The sequence below is a fragment of the Thamnophis elegans genome, chromosome 5, assembly GCF_009769535.1.
Source record: "Thamnophis elegans isolate rThaEle1 chromosome 5, rThaEle1.pri, whole genome shotgun sequence".
In the NCBI taxonomy this organism is placed as follows: domain Eukaryota; kingdom Metazoa; phylum Chordata; class Lepidosauria; order Squamata; family Colubridae; genus Thamnophis; species Thamnophis elegans.
Window position 1 is genome coordinate 86,276,847 of NC_045545.1, and position 21,958 is coordinate 86,298,804.

General features: G+C 41.1%; 1 protein-coding gene across 1 annotated transcript; it reads right to left on the bottom strand.

Moving 5' to 3' along the window:
• Nucleotides 1-21: 21 nt before the first annotated feature.
• Nucleotides 22-12,587, bottom strand: PRELID3B (PRELI domain containing 3B). Its single transcript, XM_032219013.1, has 6 exons — nucleotides 12,418-12,587; nucleotides 7,655-7,823; nucleotides 6,634-6,723; nucleotides 6,160-6,230; nucleotides 4,361-4,463; nucleotides 22-1,468 (listed from the first exon to the last, which is right to left on the bottom strand). The coding sequence occupies exons 1-6, from the start codon at nucleotides 12,447-12,449 to the stop codon at nucleotides 1,349-1,351; spliced, it is 585 nt and encodes a 194-aa protein (XP_032074904.1). The 5' UTR covers nucleotides 12,450-12,587; the 3' UTR covers nucleotides 22-1,348.
• Between the last annotated feature and the right edge of the window lie 9,371 nt (nucleotides 12,588-21,958).

A 21,958-nucleotide genomic window follows, 5' to 3' on the forward strand; every position in this document is an offset into this window, starting at 1 on the left:
TAAAACAGAGATTAGAGTATCAAACATTAATCTTTTTTAATAACATTGTCTCTATAAAATGTTTTCGCAGTTTTTAAAAATGAAAAAGACAAAACATAACCCAATAGAAAAATATTTAACATTTAAATGCATCGGTAAATGTTTGTAATCACACCTCACCTCACAGTAGAATCAGTACCTTCTACTGAAATGTTAACTTTTAAAATTAGCTTCAGGTCCATAGTATAGTATTTACAGACATTCTTAAGAAATTAATATTCCATGCTAAACACCACAGATGAAAGTATTAAAGGAATCTGAATTCAGAGATTAAAGATAAGTCTACAACTCATTAGTTCTTGTCATTTATGACAGATACCAGAGTTCTACTACTGTCCTGCTCATCAAATATACTTACATTTTACATTGTACCTGCACCACAGACATAAAGGCTTTTTGAGCTTTCCAGTTTTTGAATAAATATAAATACTCCCCTATGAAGAAAGTACTATATTTTGATATTGGAAGGGAACTATTCTTTTACTTATGGAATTAAAATGTATTTTTTCTGAAGTATCTATACTTCTGTAGATAGTAGGTAGGGCAGTATGGATATGTAGCAAGGAACAAAATAGTGTGTGCGTGTAAAGAGAAAAAGTACAATTTAAGAGACTTCGGTTGTCCGGAGTACATAAATCATGATTATGCATTTTAAAAGAGAGGAGTGATTTCTATCTATAAATGTAGTTATTATACAATTTCTGATTCTTAGAAAATGTGAGACCAAAATGATTTAAGTTCAACAAGTTGCACTGTTCAACATTTTAACCATCTTATCAAAATAGAGACTTTGAAAAACTGAAATTGTAAGCCACTTTTAGTTCATATCTAATTATATAGCATGCAATTTCTGCCACATTCAGAAGTTTTCTGTAAACTCTGTAAATGGTGAAACTTCTGTAAACATGAATGTTAAATATCAAACTTCTCAGGTTAGCAAATGGTAACTTTCATGAAAACAGCCTATAAAAAAGCACTTTAGATCCTATTTCAAGTAATAGCATTTGTTCTTCAAAGCTAAATCCTGTAACAAACTGCTCAAAATCTTGTGCCCAGAATATATTCTGCAAACACATGAACTGTCTTGAATGCCTGCATTCCAGTTTAAGGAATGTACAATTCAACAGAAAGCCATGCGTGTTACTTTCATGTACAGATTTAGGCAAGTTCTCTCCAAAATTTTAATTTAAAAATCTAAACTACAGATCTATTTTTAAATAGGTATAAGAATAAATATTTCCAGCTTTGAGGAAGCCTGAAAGTGTTCCTTTCCAATTGTCAGGCCTAACAACTTGGTATAGCTTCTATACTATTCATCCACAAAGGATGCCGCTGCCATTGGAGATCTCATATTTCCTCTTGCTGAAGAAGTGAATTCTTCTATTTCAGCATTAAGTTTGCTGATTACCCATTCCAATGCTTCACGTCCCTGTGAAAACACACATTCTTGATTGAAACAAGTCCAAGTATCTCAGAGATCAAAGTAATTTGCAGAAATGAGACTGAATATATACATACATACATACATACATACATACAAACACACACATACACACACACACACGTACTACTTTAACATTTTAAAACCGCTAGGTTAAAGGGTATAAAGTAGGGGTGTCAAATTCAAGGCCTGGGGGGCTGGATTCGGCCCATGAGGTACTTAAATCTAGTCTATGGGGTCGCCCTGGAAACAGCGAAGAACTGGCTCGCGGTACTTCTACCAGCAAAAACAGCTCCCAAACTCTGTTTTCAGATGCCACAGCCTCCTGCAACCCTCTGCCAATGAAAATGGAGCTTGGGAGGGCCACATGCTGGCAGAACGCTTGGGCCTCCACAGGCACCCCGATACAAGTGTCTTTGAGCCGGCCCTGTTTCCCCACTCCGCAAAGGTCAAACACAACCTTGATGCGGCCCTTAATGAGAGTTTGACACCGCTGGTATAAAGTCTCTGTTGAATTCAGAATAAATTGTGATGGGCATTTTTTTTTTAAAAAAAATGCTCTGTTTGCTCAGCCTTTTGGAAGCATTTAATTTATATTGTCTATTGATAGCTACCTTTTGTTTTTATCATGATACATTTTAATCATGGTGTGAATACCATAAATAACTTGACTCAGAAGAAAGGAAGGAAAGAGTCACACATAGTTATGGAAAAACAGATCAACCCAAAGGAAAAGCTACCCTTTGTAAAATGTAAAGGTGACCGGGAAAACTGACAAAAATAAAAGAAAGATATCACATGTGACTATCTTGCTGTTCAAACTAAACAGAGGTAGCTTAAATAGATAATATAATAGGAAGAATCTAAATTATGAAAAATTCCATTAGGCCAGAGTTTCTCAGGTTCTGTTGCCTCTTATACAGAGTGGGCAAAAATTTTTCCCAGGGAGCCACATGAGAAACTGGGATTGCTGTGGAGGGCTTCTGCTCTGCCCTCTGTTGCCACTGCCCCATCCATGTTGTAGCCGCCCTGCCTGTACCCACCACTGTGGCCCAGACAGGGACCACTCATGGGTTAGATGTAGCCCACAAGCTGTAAAATGCCCAGGACTGCTCCTACAGTGTAAATATTTGGGTTAAAAATTCAGTAACACACTTTTCAACATCATTCATTTACTAAAATATTATTTAGGAAGTCTATTATATGTCTTGACATTCTGTATGGATCTCTGTTACTTTTGCAAGAATGTTTCTGCTCTGACATTGTTAATTTTGATTGTAATACTTGAATTAAGAAAAGATCCAGTTTTCTACCTCAACACTTCTTAAGATGATTGGGGTTAAATGTAATTTTTCGTAATACTCTTGTTATGCTTATCATCTATATCAGGGGTGTCAAACTCAATTTCATTGAGGGCCGCCTCAGGGTTGTGTTTGACCTTAGTGGGCCAGGGTGGGCGTGGCCAGATCAACATCACTTGTATCGGGGGCGCATATGGTGGCCAGAGCACTCTATGAGCGAAAACGGGCTCCCAAGCTCCGTTTTGGCTGAGATGGTCTGCTGCAACCCTCTGCCAGCGAAAATGGAGCTGGGGAATGCTACACGCAGCCCTCCCAAGCTCCGTTTTCGCTGGCAGAGGCACTGAGAGCCATTCCTTCATTTCCAAGGCGCCCCTCTCAGCCAGATCTAAGCACCCAGCGGCCAAATCCGCCCCCTGATCTATATGATCAATATTGTTATCATTTCAATTCTTGTAAACATTGATTTAAATGGTTAAAAGTGATGTATTATTGAAACAGATTCACAGTAAAAAAAAAAATGTTGCAGGAGTCAATCTGTGTTGGTCATCAGGATCAGAGGTGTAATCTCCCAAGCTTTCAGACTTGTGCCGGAGCCTATCCTCAAGGAACTTCTCTCTCACTAGAACTTCCGTTTCATCAGAGAGAAGTTCCCTAAGGATAAGCTCCAGCACAAGTCTAAAAGCTCGAAGATTAAACCTCTAGTCCCGATGATTGACCTAGATTGTCCTGCAAGATTATCCAGAGACATGTATGTTTACTTTCATTTGTAAAAATATTCTGTGTTAATCCCACGAGTGAATTACTTTTATTTATTTTCCCTACTAACAAATGGAAGAGCAAAGAAATCATTCAGGGTATTCTTAAGTTTGAAGTAGGTAATATTCATAAAATATAACACAGCCATTAATAAGCTCATATTTTCATTCCATCCCAATTTATCATATTTTTCAGAGTATAAGACATACCAGAGTGTAAGATGCACCAAAATTTTGAAGAGGCAAATTAAAAAAAAAGTTTTTGCACGCTGCAGACCTCCCCAAAATGGCCTATTTTTTGTCCAAAAAGGGCATGCAATAGCAGTAGACTTATATACCACTTCATAGGGCTTTCAGCCCTCTCTAAGCGGTTTACAGAGAGTCAGCATATTGCCCCCAACAATCTGGGTCCTCATTTTACCCACCTCGGAAGGATGGAAGGCTGAGTCAACCCTGAGCCGGTGAGATTTGAACCGCTGAACTGCTGATCTAGCAGTAGCCTGCAGTGCTGCATTTAACCACTGCGCCACCTCGGCTCTTTAGGAGGCACAGCCTTTAGGAGGCTTGTACAGTGCTCCTGGGGGCTTCGCTCATTTTTGCCCTCCCCAGCCCCCAGGAGCACCCTGGAAGCCTCCTAAAGACTATGCATGGCCATTTTTGCAAAGGGGGCAGGGTTTCGGGAGGCCAAAAATGCTGTATTCAGTGTATAAGACGCACCCAGATTTTCACCCTCTTTTTTGAAGGAAAAAGGTGCATTTTATACTCCGAAAATACGGTATCTACTCTTCTCTCCTGTCTTGTCAAAATAAGTTGGCAATACATACTTTTTTGGCATTAGAAGAAATTGTGTTTTCCATTAGTCCTTCTAAGTAACTGCTGAGACTAACTCCTTTTACACAGATGGTTGCTTCTTGAGTCAAAATAGTTCTGTAGGGGAAAAATAACAAGTTTATCAATTTATTTCTCAAAAAGTAATCAGGAGCTACTTTTGTTTTTCCTATGTCTATAAAAAATTCTACATATTACAACTACCAATCAATTTTCACAGGGATAGTGTGTTCACCGATACCCTAAGCTAGTAGGGAATGGGCAATCAATAATCTCAGAATTGCTTTAAACCATAAGATATGGGTATGCATTTCTGTATTTCTGGCTCTTGGAATTCCTTCTGACAAAGATTACTGAAAAGAGTAGTTTTCTGCCATAATAATATATAGTACAGGTAGTGCTTGACTTATAACCATTCATTTAGTGACTGAAGTCACAATGGCACTGAAAAGTGATTTATGACTTTTTCACACTTACAAGAATCATGGTGGCACAGTGGTTAGAATGCAATATTGCAGGCTAATTCTGCCAACTTCCAGGAGTTTGATTCTGACCGGCTCAAGGTTGACTTGGCCTTCCATCCTTCTGTGGGTGGTAAAATGAGGACCAAGATTGTTGGAGGCAATGTATTGACTCTGTCAACCACTGAGAGGGCTGTAAAGCACTATGAAGCAGTATATAAGTCTAAGTGCTATTGCTACAACCATTACAACATCCATGTGGTCATGTAATCAAAATTCAGGCGCAACTTATGATGGTTGCAATGTTCTGGGGTCATGTGACCTCTTTTTGCGACCTTTTGAAATGCAGTCAATAGGGAAGCAACCGTGATACTAACTTAATAGGTGCAATGATTCACTTAACAACTGTGGAAAGAAAGGTTGTAAAATTGGGCAAAACGCACTTAACAACTGAAATTCTGGACTCAACTGTGGTCTTAAGTCAACTATATGTCTGTATTTGCCTCAATATATATGCTAGGCACGCCACAATTGGAAAACAAAGGGAAATACCAAGCTATCCTCCAAACGCATCCTTGCTTATTTTGAATTCTGGAAATGTGTCTGACCCAATCTGCACAAATGTTGAATGTGGCCTCAGTCACAAAATATTCAGCCCAATGGAACCATACAACCTAACTCTCGGGATCACAGATAAATCCACAAAGCATTATTTAGGTTCATAGGGCCCTCAAAGTGAACTAAATGTATGGTTTTTAATACGACCATAAAAGAAGTGAACTAAATGTATGGTTTTTAATACGACCATAAAAGAAAACAAAATTAAACATATGGAAATTAATCATAGTTAACCATATTTAAGTAGAATATTATATATAGTTGGGCTGGAATGGTTGCAGCTTTGCACCACCCGGTAGCACACCCCAGCTAATGCATGGCCTGCCAGGATCTCCCTCACCCTCTGATGTTCCATGCACTCTGCTTAGTGAACAAAGCAGTCAAGTGGATGCCTTGACTTATGACCAAAATTCTGGTCCCAATTGTAGTTGTAAGTCAAGGACTACTTGTATCAGTGAAAATTATATTTGGGGGCAAAGTTCCTTTCCAGTATTCACAAATATCATATAGGTTATTACTGTTGTAAAGTGGCATTTCACATTTGTTTAAGTTTGAATTAAATTCCACATATTATATCTGTTGAATTTAGTTTTTTATTATTGGTCCAAGTATGTTGAGCAGTATTTTGATTATTTTTAAACAATCTACTGTGATTTGCTAAAGTATTTCATACAATAAAGATAAATAGAGTAAAATTATGAAAATACATTACTTACTTTTCTGGCTCTTGAGGATGTGGCTTATAAATTAGTCTCTCATCTACTGACACCAGATTGGTAAATGAAATCTACAAGAAATTTAATGTAATCTTCAGCATTAAAAAAATCAGTGAATACAATTAAGTTGTGATAGCATAATTTAATAAGTATAGATTACACTGGCTTCCTCAGATACAGATTTCATTGTACTTTCTCATAAGACCACGTGATACACAAATGCATTATGATCTATAGCTATAGAAAATAAAGTAATCCATTTAACTTGGGAAGATACCATTTTAGAAAAGATAGTCAATTTTACAAAGTACAAAACAGATACTTCCTGAGAAAAATCTGAAATTCTAAGGCCTTTAGAAGGAGAAGCACACAGTATCTTTCTAGTATTCTGCTACCTCTGAAGAGATACTTGGAAGTACGACATACAGGAATTAAGTCTACTAGAAACGTTAAGTTCATCTGTGTAATACTTACATTAATAGACTTGAGCTCCATTATTTTCTCAACTGGGTCAACTACAGAGTGCTCTTGAACATAGGTTCTCATTCTACAAGCACCAATAAGCTAGAAGATAAATATAGCATTAGCTGCATTGTGACTTAAGCATAGCATCAAAAACTGAATTACATTATGCTGTTTCAGGGGCATGAAATAAAAGAAGAAACAATCCAGAATTTTTGCACCGAGTTCACCTTCCATAAAGGTTGTTTTAAAATATAAATTGGACTTTCCTGCTTCACTACCCTGATTTAACTGAACCTCTTTCAAGCCAAATATGTGAATCAAACCCTTAATACTTGTACAAAATTCAACCATCCATTTACAACTATGATATGCTCTAGATATGTATGTACCCACAATGGAAGAATTTTTGAAAGGAAGATTCAATGGGTCATGAGTTGTCTAGTATAGATATAAATTCATAAAAAATATAAAATAAAAAATATCTATAAACTAACATTTCTTTCTCAATTTATAAAACTTTTCTGCATTTAAATTGACATTTGTATAAAAACTGTCCTTATATTTAATGTGCTGCTAAAATTGAAATTACTTGACCAACTAATTTTCATGCTATCCGAAACAGAAATAAGGAATGTAATCTAAGGGGAAAAAGAAACAATAAAACAATTCAACTTGCTGTAACATGCGGTTGTTTATGATGTAACAGGCACAATGGATTCATTCATCAGTTATAAGGAGCTGTTGCACAATCCAATGTATTAGTCACCTTTATTATAAAAAAACCCTAAATGAATATGCAATAGTAACTTTCTGTGAGAATTTGGCCTATTCAAATTCTGAACACCATTCGGTTACGGAAATATCCACCTTTTGTGGATATAATAACAGAATAAATAACAGAAATTCTAAAGAAAATGTAATGCAATATGCTACAATTGTGGACTATATGTTACATTTTGTAAAACCAAAGTCACAAGACATACATTCAAAGAAAATTGTTGAAAGCCCTAATTCTTGGTATGGCACTTACTGATTTTACAATGGATGGCATTCCCCATTCTGTACTCAGCAGCCGATGGCTATGTAATTTTCCATTAGTATCTACATGCCGGTCCAAAACATCAACTCCAACTACGCTGGTATTCATGGGATTGGGGTATTTCTGCATAGCAGCTGTAGTAACAGTCTTCCATGGGTGACTATAAAGTAAAAACAAAAACACAAGTATGGCCACTTTTCATTAGGCTACATGATGCATGGATGGGCAACCAGCGACTAGTATGTTTTTGGTTCCTCATGGGTCAAATTTTTTTTTTTTAAATCAATCATCCCCAGAATAGTCTGTCAACAAGCCATATGGTTTTTGGTGCATATGTATATGTTATCAAGCCTCTAGCAAGCTTAAGTACTTAGCTCATAATCATTTCAAAGCAAAATGAAAAAGGTTTAAAAGATTATCCCAAGGATGCTTTTCCAAAAGGCAACTGGACGTACTTTGATTTTTGTTTAAAGATGCTTCGCTTACCCATCCAAGAAGCTTCTTCAATTCTGAATGAATGGTGACGTTTAAAAGGTTAAACATTAATAATTAAATAATTAATTTAAAAAAATATTCACCCAATAACATCTCAGCTACACAACTGTAAGCTATTGTATGGAGAGATCGACAGATGTATAGTGAAAACGATAGCACTCTTCCCCAGCAAAATACATAACCTTCAGATTCAACGAATACTTTCACCAAACAGGGCAGTGGTTCTCAACCTTCCCAATGCTGCAACCCTTTAATACAGTTCCTCATGTTGTGGTGACCCCCAACCATAAAATTGGTGTCTCGGTTCCTAAGACCATCGAAAATATGTGTTTTCCAATAGTCTTAGGCAACCCCTGTGAAAGGGTCGTTCGACCCCCAAAGGGGTCCCGACCCACAGGTTGAGAACCGCTGCTTCAGGGATTCCTGCCAGCCTACCCCTAAAGCTGAAATATCTGACAAAACAAAGTGTAAAACTAAACTGAGTTACAGAAACAAAAAAAGCTATTTTAAGCAGCTCAAATACGTACAATTAGTTACATATATTCTGTCAAGTCAGGAAAGGGATAAATTCCAAGTTGGGAGGAATGTGTAGAAAAGCTTTCAATGGCTAGTTCTGTTTACTTGTGTTCTGTTTTTGGGTTAAAAGTAATTGCCATTTACCTTTACCTCAAATCAAGTCCTACAAGGCTCCCTCAGCAGGTGGTAGCATCTAGCTGACCTTAGATAACAAGCATTGGGTATCTTTGCTTAGATGGGAGATCATCAGGAAATCAAGGACTGAAGGTTTGACTAGTAAGTTGAATAAACCTCAGGAAAGCTTATGGAAAACTTCTCCAATGCTGCTGAAAAACTGCATACATATGTCTAAATGGACAGCTGGAGCCAAACTTAGCTGAAGAGAATTTCTAACTTTTCAGTGAAAAGCTTAACAGGGTTCTACAGTTCTACAATTGCTTGGATCTGCATCCACATTGCATTATGCGTGTGCATGCGTGCTTTCAGCACTCAGCATCGAAAAGGTTAGCCATCACTGCTGTAGACCGTTGTGGGTGTTTGTTTGCCCTTGGGGGAGCCAGGGTGGGCATGGCCTGTTGTTGTGGCCGACCGGATGGGTGTGGCCAGGCCCAGGGCAGTAGGGACTGGTCACTCATCATCTCCGGGATAGCCCCGTGGGCCAATTCTTCAGCCTAGCTCAGGCCATGTGTTTTGACACGTCTGCTGTAGATTATGGACTAAGAGAGTGACAGATAATATATGATCTAAAGTACCGTGTCCAATTTGTGGGCCATGTGCAGCCCTGGAGAGCTAGTAATGCAGCCCCACAAGATAATGAAAAATATTAAAAATAAAGCAGGTTTCTTATTCACATACATTAACTATATGTTTTATAAGCAGCTCAAGACAATTCTTCTTTATTCAATGTGGCCCAGGATCACCAAAAAATTGGACAACCATGATCTCGAGGTACATGTTTTTCAGATATACAAGAGGTTCACCAAAATTTGAACAATTCTCAACCTACTGGTATTTTGAAGGGCCTTAAAGACCTAGCTTTTTCCCCAGGCCTTTGGAGAGGTTGACAGATGCCCTTTTCTTCTTGTTTCCCTCTGGGCTTATTTTCTTTACCATTATTGTTCTTTTGTCTTATGCCATTTTTATGAGGGGTTTTGTAATTTTTGTTTTTAAATATTTTTAACAATTGTAAATGCCCAACCAAGAGTTGCTGGTAATTAGGTGGCATATAAATGTAACAATATAATTTCTAGAAAAGGTACGGGGAAGAGTAAAACATTAAGCATTAATGTTTAATCTCAACAAAAGACTTTGAGAAAATGACAGCTCTCTTCAAATACCTGAAGGGTTCCACAGTTAAGGACTGTCTTTTATTACTCCAGACAGCTGGCCAGGGAATTCCACTTAACAGTGGAAGAAAGTTTTTGGTTGAAAGTTTAGACAACACTTCATAAGAACAATTTGACACCTGCTGAGGATGGCAGGTTATGCTCAAGCAGAGCCATTTGCCAAGATGCTTTAATTTGGATTCTAGCACTGGCAAGGTGTTAGTTTTAGCGTGGCCTAAAGGAATTCTTTCAAACCTCTACACCAGGGGGAGTCAACCTTTTTATACCTACCGCCCACTTTTGTATCTCCGTTAGTAGTAAAATTTTCTAACTGCCCACCGGCTCCACAGTAATGGTGATTTATAAAGTAGGGAAGTAACTTTACTTTATAAAGTTTATAAAGCGGAGTTGTAGCAAACCCCTACTGCCCACCATGAAAGCTGGAACGCCCACTAGTGGGAGGTAGGGACCAGGTTGACTACCACTGCTCTACACCTACCTACCTACCTACCTACCTACCTACACACACACACACACACACACACACACACACACACACACACGGTAATACTGTAATCCCCCCCCCCCCCAGTAATACTGTAATTCCCCAGTGTGTCACAATCACACTGTAAACAAAAACAATGAAAGCTAAATCCTGGCTTTGTACTATATAATTCCTGCTTCTGAAAAAAAAGCCAAGCTCATCTCTTCTGCTTTTGCTCCCTTCTCCCCCCGCCCTTTTCCCTTTACCAACCAATCACAGCGTTTATAATCAAGCATACTGTACCTTTTACCATTTGTCCCTAAGGCCAGGCCAGGGGGAAAGAAAGAGAGAGAGAGAAAAAACTACAGATAGTCCTCGGACTTACCACAGTTCATTTAGTGACTGTTCAAAGTTACAATGGCACTGAAAAAGTGCCTTATGACCAGTGGTGGGAGTCATATTTTTTTTTACTACTGGTTCTGTGGGCATGGCTTGGTGGGTGTGGCAAGGGAAGGATACTGTAAAATCTCCATTTCCTCCCAATCACCTGGGACTCGGAGGCAGAGAATAGATGGAATTGGGTGCATTCAGAGGTGGTATTTACCGGTTCTCTGAACTACTCAAAATTTTTGCTAGCTGTTCTCCAGAACTGGTCAGAACCTGTTGAATACCACCTCTGCTTATGACCATTTTTCACACTTATGACCACTGCAGGAACCACACAGTCACGTGATCCAAATTCGGATGCTTGGCTCATACTTATGACGGTTGCAGTGTCCCAAGGATCATGTTGGGGTGCTAGTTGTCACCTACAAAGCCCTTCATGGTATTGGACCTGGGTACTTGAGAGACCGCCTGCTGCCAATTACCTCCACTCGACCAATTAGATCCCACAGGTTAGGCCTCCTCCGAGTTCCATCAGCCAGTCAATGTCAACTGGCAACTACGCGGAGGAGAGCCTTCTCTGTGGCTGCTCCGACCCTCTGGAACGAACTCCCCGTGGAGATTCGTACCCTCACCACCCTCCAGACCTTCCGCATAGCACTTAAAACCTGGCTGTCCCGACAGGCCTGGGGCTAAAGACCTTCACCGTACCCGAATTGTATGAATGTTGTGCTTTTAATGATGTATTGTCCTATATGTAACTCGGTTTGTCTCCCCCTCCCCTTGAATTGTGAGCTGCCCTGAGTCCCCTTGGGGAAAAGGGCGGCATACAAATATTAATAAATACAAATACAAATGTGATCCCCTTTGGCAGTCCTTCTGACAAAGCAATGGGGAGGGGAAGAACCCAGATTCACTTAACCCCTGCAGGAAAGGAAAGTGGGGCAACAATTCGCTTAACCGAGAGCAACAGAATCGCTTATATAGCTTAGCCAACAGAAATGTTGGGCTCAGAAATTGAGGTCATAAGTCGAGGACTACCTTGCACTGCTCTCTCCAAAACAAGCAACTTTTGGGAAAGAGACGCAGGGAAGGTATTGCTCAGGCGAAGGGGGTTGCCCTTCCCGGCCTCCCCAAAGACAGGTGCGGTGTCCCCCCCCCCACACCTTTCTTCGAAATCCCCAAGGGGAGACCTCGAGGAAGAAAAGGAGCCGAGAGCTGCACGGCTCCAAGTCAATGCGGGTGGTATTTGATACCCGCGAACCCCCGTCACTCGGCCTGGGAGGATGATGGGCCCTCTAGTCCCTCGCCCGCACTTTCTCCGCCAAGGTCAGCCCTGGAGGATTTTCCCGCGCCGAGATACATGGACGAATGAATGGGCTGCCGAGGCGGACGGCCGCAGGAGACGGAGGAGGCTCGCCCCGGGGGTCGAAGGACCGTCCGAGCCTTCGCTATTCCCCCGCCGGGAGGGAATGGGAGCCTCCGTTACCCTGGTGACGGTCCCCCCCCCCTCCAACAACCGTCGCTTCTCAGAGGCCTCGGCCACTCACTCGAAGGTGTGCTCCGAGGTCCAGATCTTCATCGTGAAGGGCGGCGGTGCTTCCTCGGAACCCTCTGGGGAGACGCTGCCTTCGCCAGCCCGCCGACACCGACTAGGAACTCTAGGCAAGGGAGCGTCGCCGAAGAAGCCGGGCCAGGCGGAGACCCAAAGGCGCCTGCGCGGTTGGCGCGAGGAGCGGCCGCAGGAGAGTGGGTGGGGCCAAAGGCTCAGGGAGCTCTCTGATAGGGCAGCTGGCTATTGAGGGCCGGTGACGTCAGAACTGAAATCAACATTTCTTCCTTTTTTTTTCTTTTCACCCGGGAGGGACGCCCGGCTGCGCCTGCGCGAAAAGATAGCATTCTTGGCTTATGCCTTGGAAGAGTTCCTGGGGTTGTGGGGAGAGAAGATGCACAGCGTCCCTTCCTCCCCGTCTATAGAGATTCTCAGTCGTCCAGTTCATGGTTATCCCAAAGGTGCTTTTTTCAAGAGGCAAGTGGGCTTTCTGGTTTTTCTTTGAAGACGTTTCCCTCCATCCAGTCAGAGCTGAAGAAGCTTCTTAGATGAGAAGCGAAACGTCTTCAAAGAAAAACCAGAAAGTCCAGATGCCTCTTGAAAAAAACGCCTTTGGGACTTCTTCCCCATCGGTTCCATTAATACATCTCCATCATTTGTGGCCTTGAGACCCTCAGTGAGGTGGACAAGAAACATACATACTTTATATTGCATCTCAAGTACAGGTTAAATAATTATAGAAGAAGACTGTTGCAGCAGCATGAAATAAAAATGCCACAACTATTCGTTTAGTGACGTTTGGCGTTATGATGGAACGGGGGGGGGGATTTATGATTGTTTTTCACATTTGGGACTGTTGCTCTATCTCCATGGTCATCAAAATTCAGGCACACTTGGTAATGTTCATATTTATTACCGTTGCAGTGTCCTGGGCTCATCTGATCACTTTTGCAACTTTCTGACAACGGCAATGGGAAAACCAGATTCACTTAATCTTGTTACTAACTTAACTGCAATGATTTGCATAACAGTAGCAAGAAAGGTCCTAAAATGGGGCAACACTCACTTAATTCTTATTTAACAACATAAATGATGATTCAATTGTCGTAAATTGACAACTACCTGTATTGATAGAAGAGAATATTTGTATCTTAGGGTTGAGGCTGTTGCCTAATTTGGTAATGAAACGTCTGCAAGAAAACCAAGCTCAGAGAGCACCAAGTACCTCACAAAATGCCATATACTAAAATCAGTCAGACACAATAATGCTGTGATATACATGAATTAAAGGCAAATAAATAGTTTGGAATCCCAAGAAGGCTTTTTTTTAAACTTGCAGATTGGATGGAATTTGGCTTTGTTTTTAAAAGGTTATCCTGAACAGGCAACCTAGAGCAAAGCTGTAAAACTATTCAGGTTTTCCCAACTTGGGTGCATCAGAGGCTAGGTGGCGCAGTGGTTAGGGTGCAGTACTGCAGGCCACTTCAGCAGTTCTAATCTCACCGGCTCAAGGTTGACTCAGCCTTCCATCCTTCCGAGGTGGGTGAAATGAGGACCCAGACTGTGGGGGCGATATGCTGACTCTGTAAACCGCTTAGAGAGGGCTGAAAGCCCTATGAAGCGGTATATAAGTCTAACTGCTATTGCTATTGCTAAAAATTGGGTGTGCAAAGAAAGTTCCTCATTGATTTCTTTTAGCAGAGAACCTCTCCCAGAGATACAATGGTTCCTTTATCTAATCAGTCTTTATCATGTATAAACATCCCATTCCTTTGTGGGGGAAAAGCCAGGCTAAGATGATCCTATTAAAGTATGTTCTCTTGTACACCAAATTGATGTTGAAGAATGTGTGAGTTAGCTACTCTGTGAATAACACTGATACCAAATAGCTTACTCACTTACAGAGAATTACTATTGTCCATCCAAAGTTCAAATCAAAGCAAAGGAATTACACAAAATATCAGCAGGTATAGAACATTTTATAAAAGGTAAAGGTTCCCCCTCACACATATATACTAGTCGTTCCTGACTCTAGAGGGCGGTGCTCATCTCCATTTCAAAGCCAAAGAGCCAGCGCTGTCCGAAGACGTCTCCGTGGTCATGTGGCCGGCATGACTAAGCACCCAAGGTTCACGGAACGCTGTTACCTTCCCACCAAAGGTGGTCCCTATTTTTCTACTTGAATTGCTATTGTTGCCTCAAAACTCACAAACTTTGACTTTGGCTTGTATGAATGTGGTCCCTGAATTAGAGAGACACTTTTACCTTTGCAAAGGGACTTTTTTACTCACCTGAAAATATGACTTGCCAATTAATTTGGGCAAAGCAAAAAGCATTTATTAGGGGAGGAGGCAGTCAAGACCTCTCAGAGGATACAGAAACAAATGATATCTACCTTTGGTATATGTGATAATCTGGCCATCCAGTATAACATACAAACCGTTTTTTTTTTTAAGTAGCAGTAACCCTGTTACCCTCCTTTTCAATAATACAGATATCTTCCCTAAAGGTTACCACATAGCCAATGTTAACCAGAGCCCTAACCGATAGTAAGTTGAATTTCAGGTTAGGTACATATAACATTGGTAACTGCTCATTTAGGAATGAACAATATGCATTAACTTCACCAGCGCCCTCACCTTCCATCCATTTGCCAAAATACATGTTCCTTGCTCGTGGTCATTTTTATAAACCTTCCACAAGTGGCAAATTCACAAGTTACATTACTCTTTTTTATGCATGGTTCTTAAAACTTGCAAGTGTATTCAAGGACTTTCAGAATATGGTCTCTGTTGCTTAGTGCTGAAAAAAACAACTTCTTGCATATTAAAAAGAAATGGCTAAGAAGGGGAAAAAATGTTTCCCTGAAGTTAGTAAAGAGGTCTAGATTGCCATGTTAAAAATGCTAATAATAAAGACTAAAATTCCAGAAAAGTTCTTCAGGTTTTCCAAATTAGGTGCATCCCAACTGGGTTGGCTGTAACTCCCTTAATAATCTCAGTCAGATTGTGGCAATTGAAAGGACACAAGGATTTAGTTCAGCTTTCTGCAATTTGAGCCACATTGCTTGCTGCTTTGCTTCCTGGCCAGGAATTTCAGGCTTCATTACTCCATTAGCATTTTAAAAAGTGATATTATTTAGTACAGTGGTAGTCAACCTGGTCCCTACCGCCCACTAGTGGGCGTTCCAGCTTTCATGGTGGGCGGTAGGGGTTTGCTGTAACTCTGCTTTATAAATTTTATAAAGTAAAGTTACTTCCCTACTTTATAAATCACCATTACTGTGCAACCGGTGGGCGGTTAGAAAATGTTACTACTAACCGAGATACAAAAGTGGGTGGTAGGTATAAAAAGGTTGACTACCCCTGATCTAGTACATCTGCTAGATGTATTTTGGCAAGTAACAGTGTTGTCTCGAAACTCAGGCACCCGGCTTATGGAACATTCTTCCCCTACTCAAAGTTATGTGAGCTCCATCTATGCTAATGTTCTGGAAATCCTCAAGACCTGGTTATATCATCAGGCCTGTGGATCCCAGGGAACTGGACGTACGTTCAGATGACTGCATTCCTGAGGTGGATATACTCTCTCTCTCTCCATGCCTGAGGCTGATATATTTTCATTTTAATAATATTTAATTTTTAGCATTGATTTTTAATATATTTGTGATCATTTTTATATACACATTGTGCACACATTTATATACACATTATATGCATGCGTTGATACACACGTTTTATACACGCATCTAACAAATAAATGTTCAAGAAAATCAAATCAGCCTTTAGAGGTGAGTGTTCAGTCTCAAACAAATCCAAAGCTCCATAGCTTCCATAAGTAACTGCTCTCCTAGAGATCTTACCTTCAATATTTTTTTCTCCTGAACTTAAATGATCAATCCATGATGGTAATGGTAGGGCATTTGTTTATTACTGTTCTAATATTTCCATGCTGCCCTACTACCAAGGGCTGACATTCTCAATAAGCTTTCTCCTGGAACCATGTTTTTACTATTATTTTTAGTGGAAACTCACTAGGGAAGGAGTAGTTCTTATTATATGAGGGTCAGGGGTGGGTTCTGGCTGGCTTTACTCCCGGTTTGCTTCTGGGCGCCCTTTGTGTGCATGCACTCTGGATGCGCAGTTCAATGGAAATTGTTCTGCGCATGCACAGAACTACAAAAAAAGATGACAGTGGCAATGGCAGTGACCAGGGAAGTGGTTCAGGGGCATGGCCAACCTGGGTGACTGAAGCCGGCATACCACTACCATTTCAGCCAAACCGGTAGGAACCTACCTCTGATGAGGGTAAACTTTCATGAGAGGAAGTTTTTATGAAAGTTTTTCATAATTGTAGTCTTGCCTATCTGAAAACACTAAACTGGGGAAATCTATTCTTAATGAACCAAAACCAAGCTTGCAATATACAATTTCCTGGTGTAATTCACCACCCATGGTGCAACAGGCAAACTATTTGTAATTCTTTACTTGCCAGAGGTCCAACTAACACCCCAAACCAATGAAGACTCCAAGGCCAGCAGCTGCTCAAAGTTCTATTTTATTAGAAATATCATATTGGCACATCTGGGAAAACCCAAATCTGAAAGCTCCCAGGTTTTCCCCACCCAAAGGAAAGTTGAAGTCCCTTCCCTTGCACCCACATGTCCATCGCATGCTCCAATCAATCCAACGTCCCAACTGGAGATGCCTCCCAGTCACGCCACTTCAGGTGCAGGCTGAACATCCTTGATACTTGGAGAAAAGAATGCTGTTATGGCTAAATACTTCTACCAACTCCATGAACACATACCCCCTTCCCAGTTTCCCACACAGTAAGTGTGGCAACCCTGAAGATCCAAAAGAAAAGATAGCCTCTGGGCAGGGGTGGGTTCCTGCCAGTTCTAACCTCTTCTATAGAAGAGGTTCCACACATCTACAGCGCCATTTAGAACTGGTTCCAGCTCCCTCCCCCCCGCCCGTCCGCACATCATCAAGATGAAGAGCGAGAGGAGGAATTCTGGGAGTTGAAGTCCACAAGTCTTAAAGCTGTCAAGTTTGAACACCCCTGGTTTTTTTTTCTAAAGGGTTAGGGGTGCAAGGGTCTTGTAACTTAACAGCTTTAAGACTTGCTTGCTTCAAATGCCAGAGTTTCTGAGCCAACATTTTGGTTGCTAAGCAAGAGTGTTGTTAAGTGAATTTCACCACATTTTACAAGTTGGCCATGCCCACCCAGTCACATGGCTGGAAGCCACTCCCACCAGGTCATATGGCCAGCAAGCCACTCCCACAAAGCAAGCCACACCTACAGAAGAGGTTCTAAAAAAATTTGAAACTCACCACTGCCTCCGGGGCTGACACTACCATTGTGAAATTGCAAATAGCTCCTCAGATGAGCTCCTATGATTTCTTTAGTCAGCTTAATGAGGGTTGCCTCAGCCTAAAGTTAGCGTTTCAGAATGAAAGTTCCTGCCACTGAAGTTGCATTTCCTGTAAGAAATTGAAAACTTTCACCACTTAACCGCTTTTTAATTATATCTCAAAGCAAAACAAGGTAAGGCATTAATTTACCCAGACCTGCTCCCACCACATGTAGTTTTTAAAAATAATTTTATTAGAGCAACCCAAATGCAAAGAGAAAAGACTAATAAAAAATAAGGAAAATGTAAAAAGTAGAGGAAAGAAAAAGAGAAGTGCAAAGAGATGGAGGGGGAAGCAAATAAAAGAAAAATAATATATAAAAGGTGATTTCCCCCCTCCCTCCAGGCAAGCATAAACTGGGTCTGTGCAGCCTTCCTTAGCATTACACCTGAACTCTGTGCATGGTGGCTGACCTTTCATCCATCCCAAAATCTTTGACATTGCAGGCACCAATCTTACATTGTTAGAGTTAATGTTCTTCCTGGCCAGATGGATGGGGTGCAGCTAGGGCCAAAGGAGAAATCATCTGTGGAAATCTGGTTTTATCATGATCTTTGCTGAAAGATAAAATTACTCAAAATATGTATTTTTGTTGTAGAAGCTAATGGCTTTAAGGATGATTAGAGATGAGGAATGTTTCTCAAGGAATTGGGTTTCCTCTGGATGTTTTGATTTATAGAGCGCCATTCCTCAGAGAGTTCTCATAGCGAAATTGGGCCGCAAAAGCATTCTTTTCAATTAAGCTTGCTTTTTTTCTGACCCAAGGTATCACTTGAGCCTTGTAAATTGGGGAAATGGGGCTGCGTCTTGGTATAATGTCAGAATACCTCTGCTGCCTCAAGGGAGTAGCAATCAAAAAGAACTATAGACCTTGTGCGTGCTGGAATCATGTGAACAAATTTCAAGGCTGAGTAACGAAACAGAATATCCAAAGACAGCTCACCTAGGAGCAGTGGTGAGTTTCAAAATTTTTTAGAGCCTCTTCTGTAGGTGTGGCAAGCTTTGTGGGGGTGGCTTGCCGGCCATGTGACCAGTTGGGAGTGGCTTGCCAGCAGTGGTGGGTTTCAAATTTTTTTGGAACCTCTTCTGTAGGTGTGGCCTGCTTTCCAGGTCCACTGGTGGAACCTCTTCTAACTGGTTCAGTAGATTTGATGAACCGGTTCTACCGAACCCACCTCTGCTTGCCAGCCATGTGACTGGGTGGGGGTGGCCAACTTGTAAAATGTGGTGAAACTCACTTAACAATGCTCTTGCTTAGCAACCAAAATGTTGGCTCAGAAACTCTGGCATTTGAAGCAGGCAAGTCTTAAAGCTGTCAAGTTAGAAAACCCTCGCACCCCTAACTCTTTAGAAAAAAACCCCCAGGGATGTTCAAACTTGACAGCTTTAAGACTTGTGGACTTCAACTCCCTGAATTCCTCCTCCAATCATGTTGGCTCAAGAACTCTGGCATTGAAGTGTGCAAGTCTTAAAGCTTTCAAGTTACAAGACAATTGAACCCCTAACCCTTTAGAAAAAAAAACCCCAGGGGTGTTCAAACTTGACAGCTTTAAGTCTTGTGGACTTCAACTCCCAGAATTCCTCCTCTCGCTCTTCATTTTGATGATGTGCGGACAGGCGGGGGGAGGGAGATGGAACCGGTTTTAAGCGGCACTGTAGATTTGTGGAACCTCTTCTATAGAAGAGGTTAGAACTGGCAGGAACCCACCCCTGCCTAGGAGGAAGATATATTTTGCATTGTGAGCAATACTAAGGTGTTGCTACAATCACTATTCAGAAACATGTGCTCACCTTGCTTCTTAAAGGAAACACAATCTGACTAAAGCAGACTAATGCAAGTGCATCTGAGGAAACTAAAGATTCATAATCTAAATTTTGCTGTTAAGTCACATTTCTTATGTGCTCTGAGATGTTCTAAGGTGGATCAGTGGCTAAGACACTGAGCTTGTCGATCAGAAAGTTCGACAGTTCGGGAGTTCCCTAGCACCACGTAACAGAGTGAGCTCCTGTTACTTGTTCCAGCTTCTGCCAACCTAGCAGTTCGAAAGCACATAACAATTCAAGTAGAAAAATAGGGACCACCTTTGGTGGGAAGGTAACAGCATTCCGTGAACCTTGGGTGCTTAGTCATGCTGGCCACATGACTACGGAGACGTCTTCGGACAGCGCTGGCTCTTTGGCTTTGAAATGGAGATGAGCACCGCCCTCCAGAGTCAGGAACGACTAGCACATATGTGTGAGGGGAACCCTTACCTTTTATAAAATGTTCTATACCTGCTGATATTTTGTGTAATTCCTTTGCTTGGATTCGAACTTTGGATGGACAATATTAATTCTCTCTAAGTTTGTAAGCTATTTTGTATCAGTGCTATTTACAGAGTAGCTAACTCACACATTCTTTAACATCAATTTGTTGTACAAGAGAACATACTTTAATAGGATCATCTTAGCCTGGCTTTTTCTCCACAAAGGAATGGGGTGTTTATACATGATAAAGACTGATTAGATAAAGGAACTATTGTGTCTCTGGGAGAGGTTCTCTGCTAAAAGAAATCAATGAGGAACTTTCTTTGCACACACCCAATTTTTCAGAAGCTGAGCAATGAATTCTTCTTCCGTAAGACCTAAATTATACAGCTCAACAAAATTTTGATCCGATTATTCAAGGAAGGTACATTTTGAAGAACCGAAAGTAATGCAGATTAACTCAAGATAACTGTTTTAGAGAAAAGGGGTGAGAAGGGAAAGAAGCTGGATTCACCTATGACAACCCATGGTTGCCAACTTTTTGTTTTGTGAAATATGGGATCCACGTCACAAAGAGATGGTTTAGGAGTCCCAAATGCCCCAAGTCTTATCCATCCTAATCTGTAGATGAGCACTACCACTAGCAATAGCAGATTTATATACCACTTAACAGTGCTTTACAGCCCTCTCTAAGCAGTTTACAGAGCCAACATATTTCCCCCAACAATCTGGGTCCTCATTTTACCCACCTCGGAAGGACGGAAGGCTGAGTCAACCTTGAGCCTGGTGAGATTCGATCTGCCAAACTGATGGCAGTCGGTGATCAGCAGAAGTAGCCTGCAGTACTGCACTCTAACCACAGCACCATACCTTGTATTGTAACTGTATACCTTGCCAAAATATTTGCTTGTCAGATAAGGTTCTTCTGTTGAGGGGTTTTGCTCCCATGAACATCAGCCTTTTGTTTTTTCCAAGCAAACGGAATGTTGGAAATAGATTGCCTCTAGGGACCTGGGACTTTATCTGTCCAAAAGCAGAATAAGTCTCTTAAAAACAGCAGAATTGGGCCAAATCTGGTGTGAAAAGAAAGGCAAGACAGCTGAAATTTAAAAAAATGGCCCTGAACAAGCCAGGGGAGGCAGGAAAAAAAAAACATTCTTGAAAAAAATTCTGCATTCTATGCCATTGAGAAGAGACTTGAAATGTTCTCATTAACCCATTTCCTAAATTCTGGACCTCATCCCCTCTTCTTTAATGATCACAGCTGCAGAATAGAGCATGTTCAGCCTACTTCATATTTCCCAGTGCACATATGGAAAAGACACAAATAGAAGGGAAAGCAGAAACACAACAATAGAAGAGTAAACTAATACATACTGCTCAAAAAATAAATAAAGGGAACACTTAAACAACACAACGTAACGCCAAGTCAATCACACGTCTGTGAAATCAAACTGTCCACTTAGGTAGCAACACTGATTGACAATAAATTTCACATGCTGTTGTGCACGTGGAATAGACAACAGGTGGAAAGCATAGGCAGTTAGCAAGACATCCCCAATAAAGGAGTGGATCTGCAGGTGGTGACCACAGACCACTTCTCAGTTCCTATGCTTTCTGGCTGATGGTTTGGTCACTTTTGAATGCTGGCGGTGCTTTCACTCTAGTGGTAGCATGAGACGGAGTCTACAACCCACACAAGTGGCACAGGTAGTGCAGAGCATCCAGGATGCCACATCAATGCAAGCTGTGGCAAGAAGGTTTGCTGTGTCTGTCAGTGTAGTGTCCAGAGCATGGAGGCGCTACCAGGAGACGGGCCAGTACATCAGGAGACATGGAGGAGGCTGAAGGAGGGCAACAACCCAGCATCAGGAC

Excerpts from the sequence above, each read along its gene's own strand:
- PRELID3B (XM_032219013.1), bottom strand. The coding sequence starts at position 12,449 with ATGAAGATCTGGACCTCGGAGCACACCTTCGA. Across the intron at positions 4,464-6,159 it reads CATCCTCAAGAGCCAGAAAA|AACTATTTTGACTCAAGAAG; the intron begins GTAAGTAATGTA and ends TTTCCCCTACAG. Across the intron at positions 1,469-4,360 it reads TTTCTTCTAATGCCAAAAAA|GGACGTGAAGCATTGGAATG; the intron begins GTATGTATTGCC and ends GTGTTTTCACAG.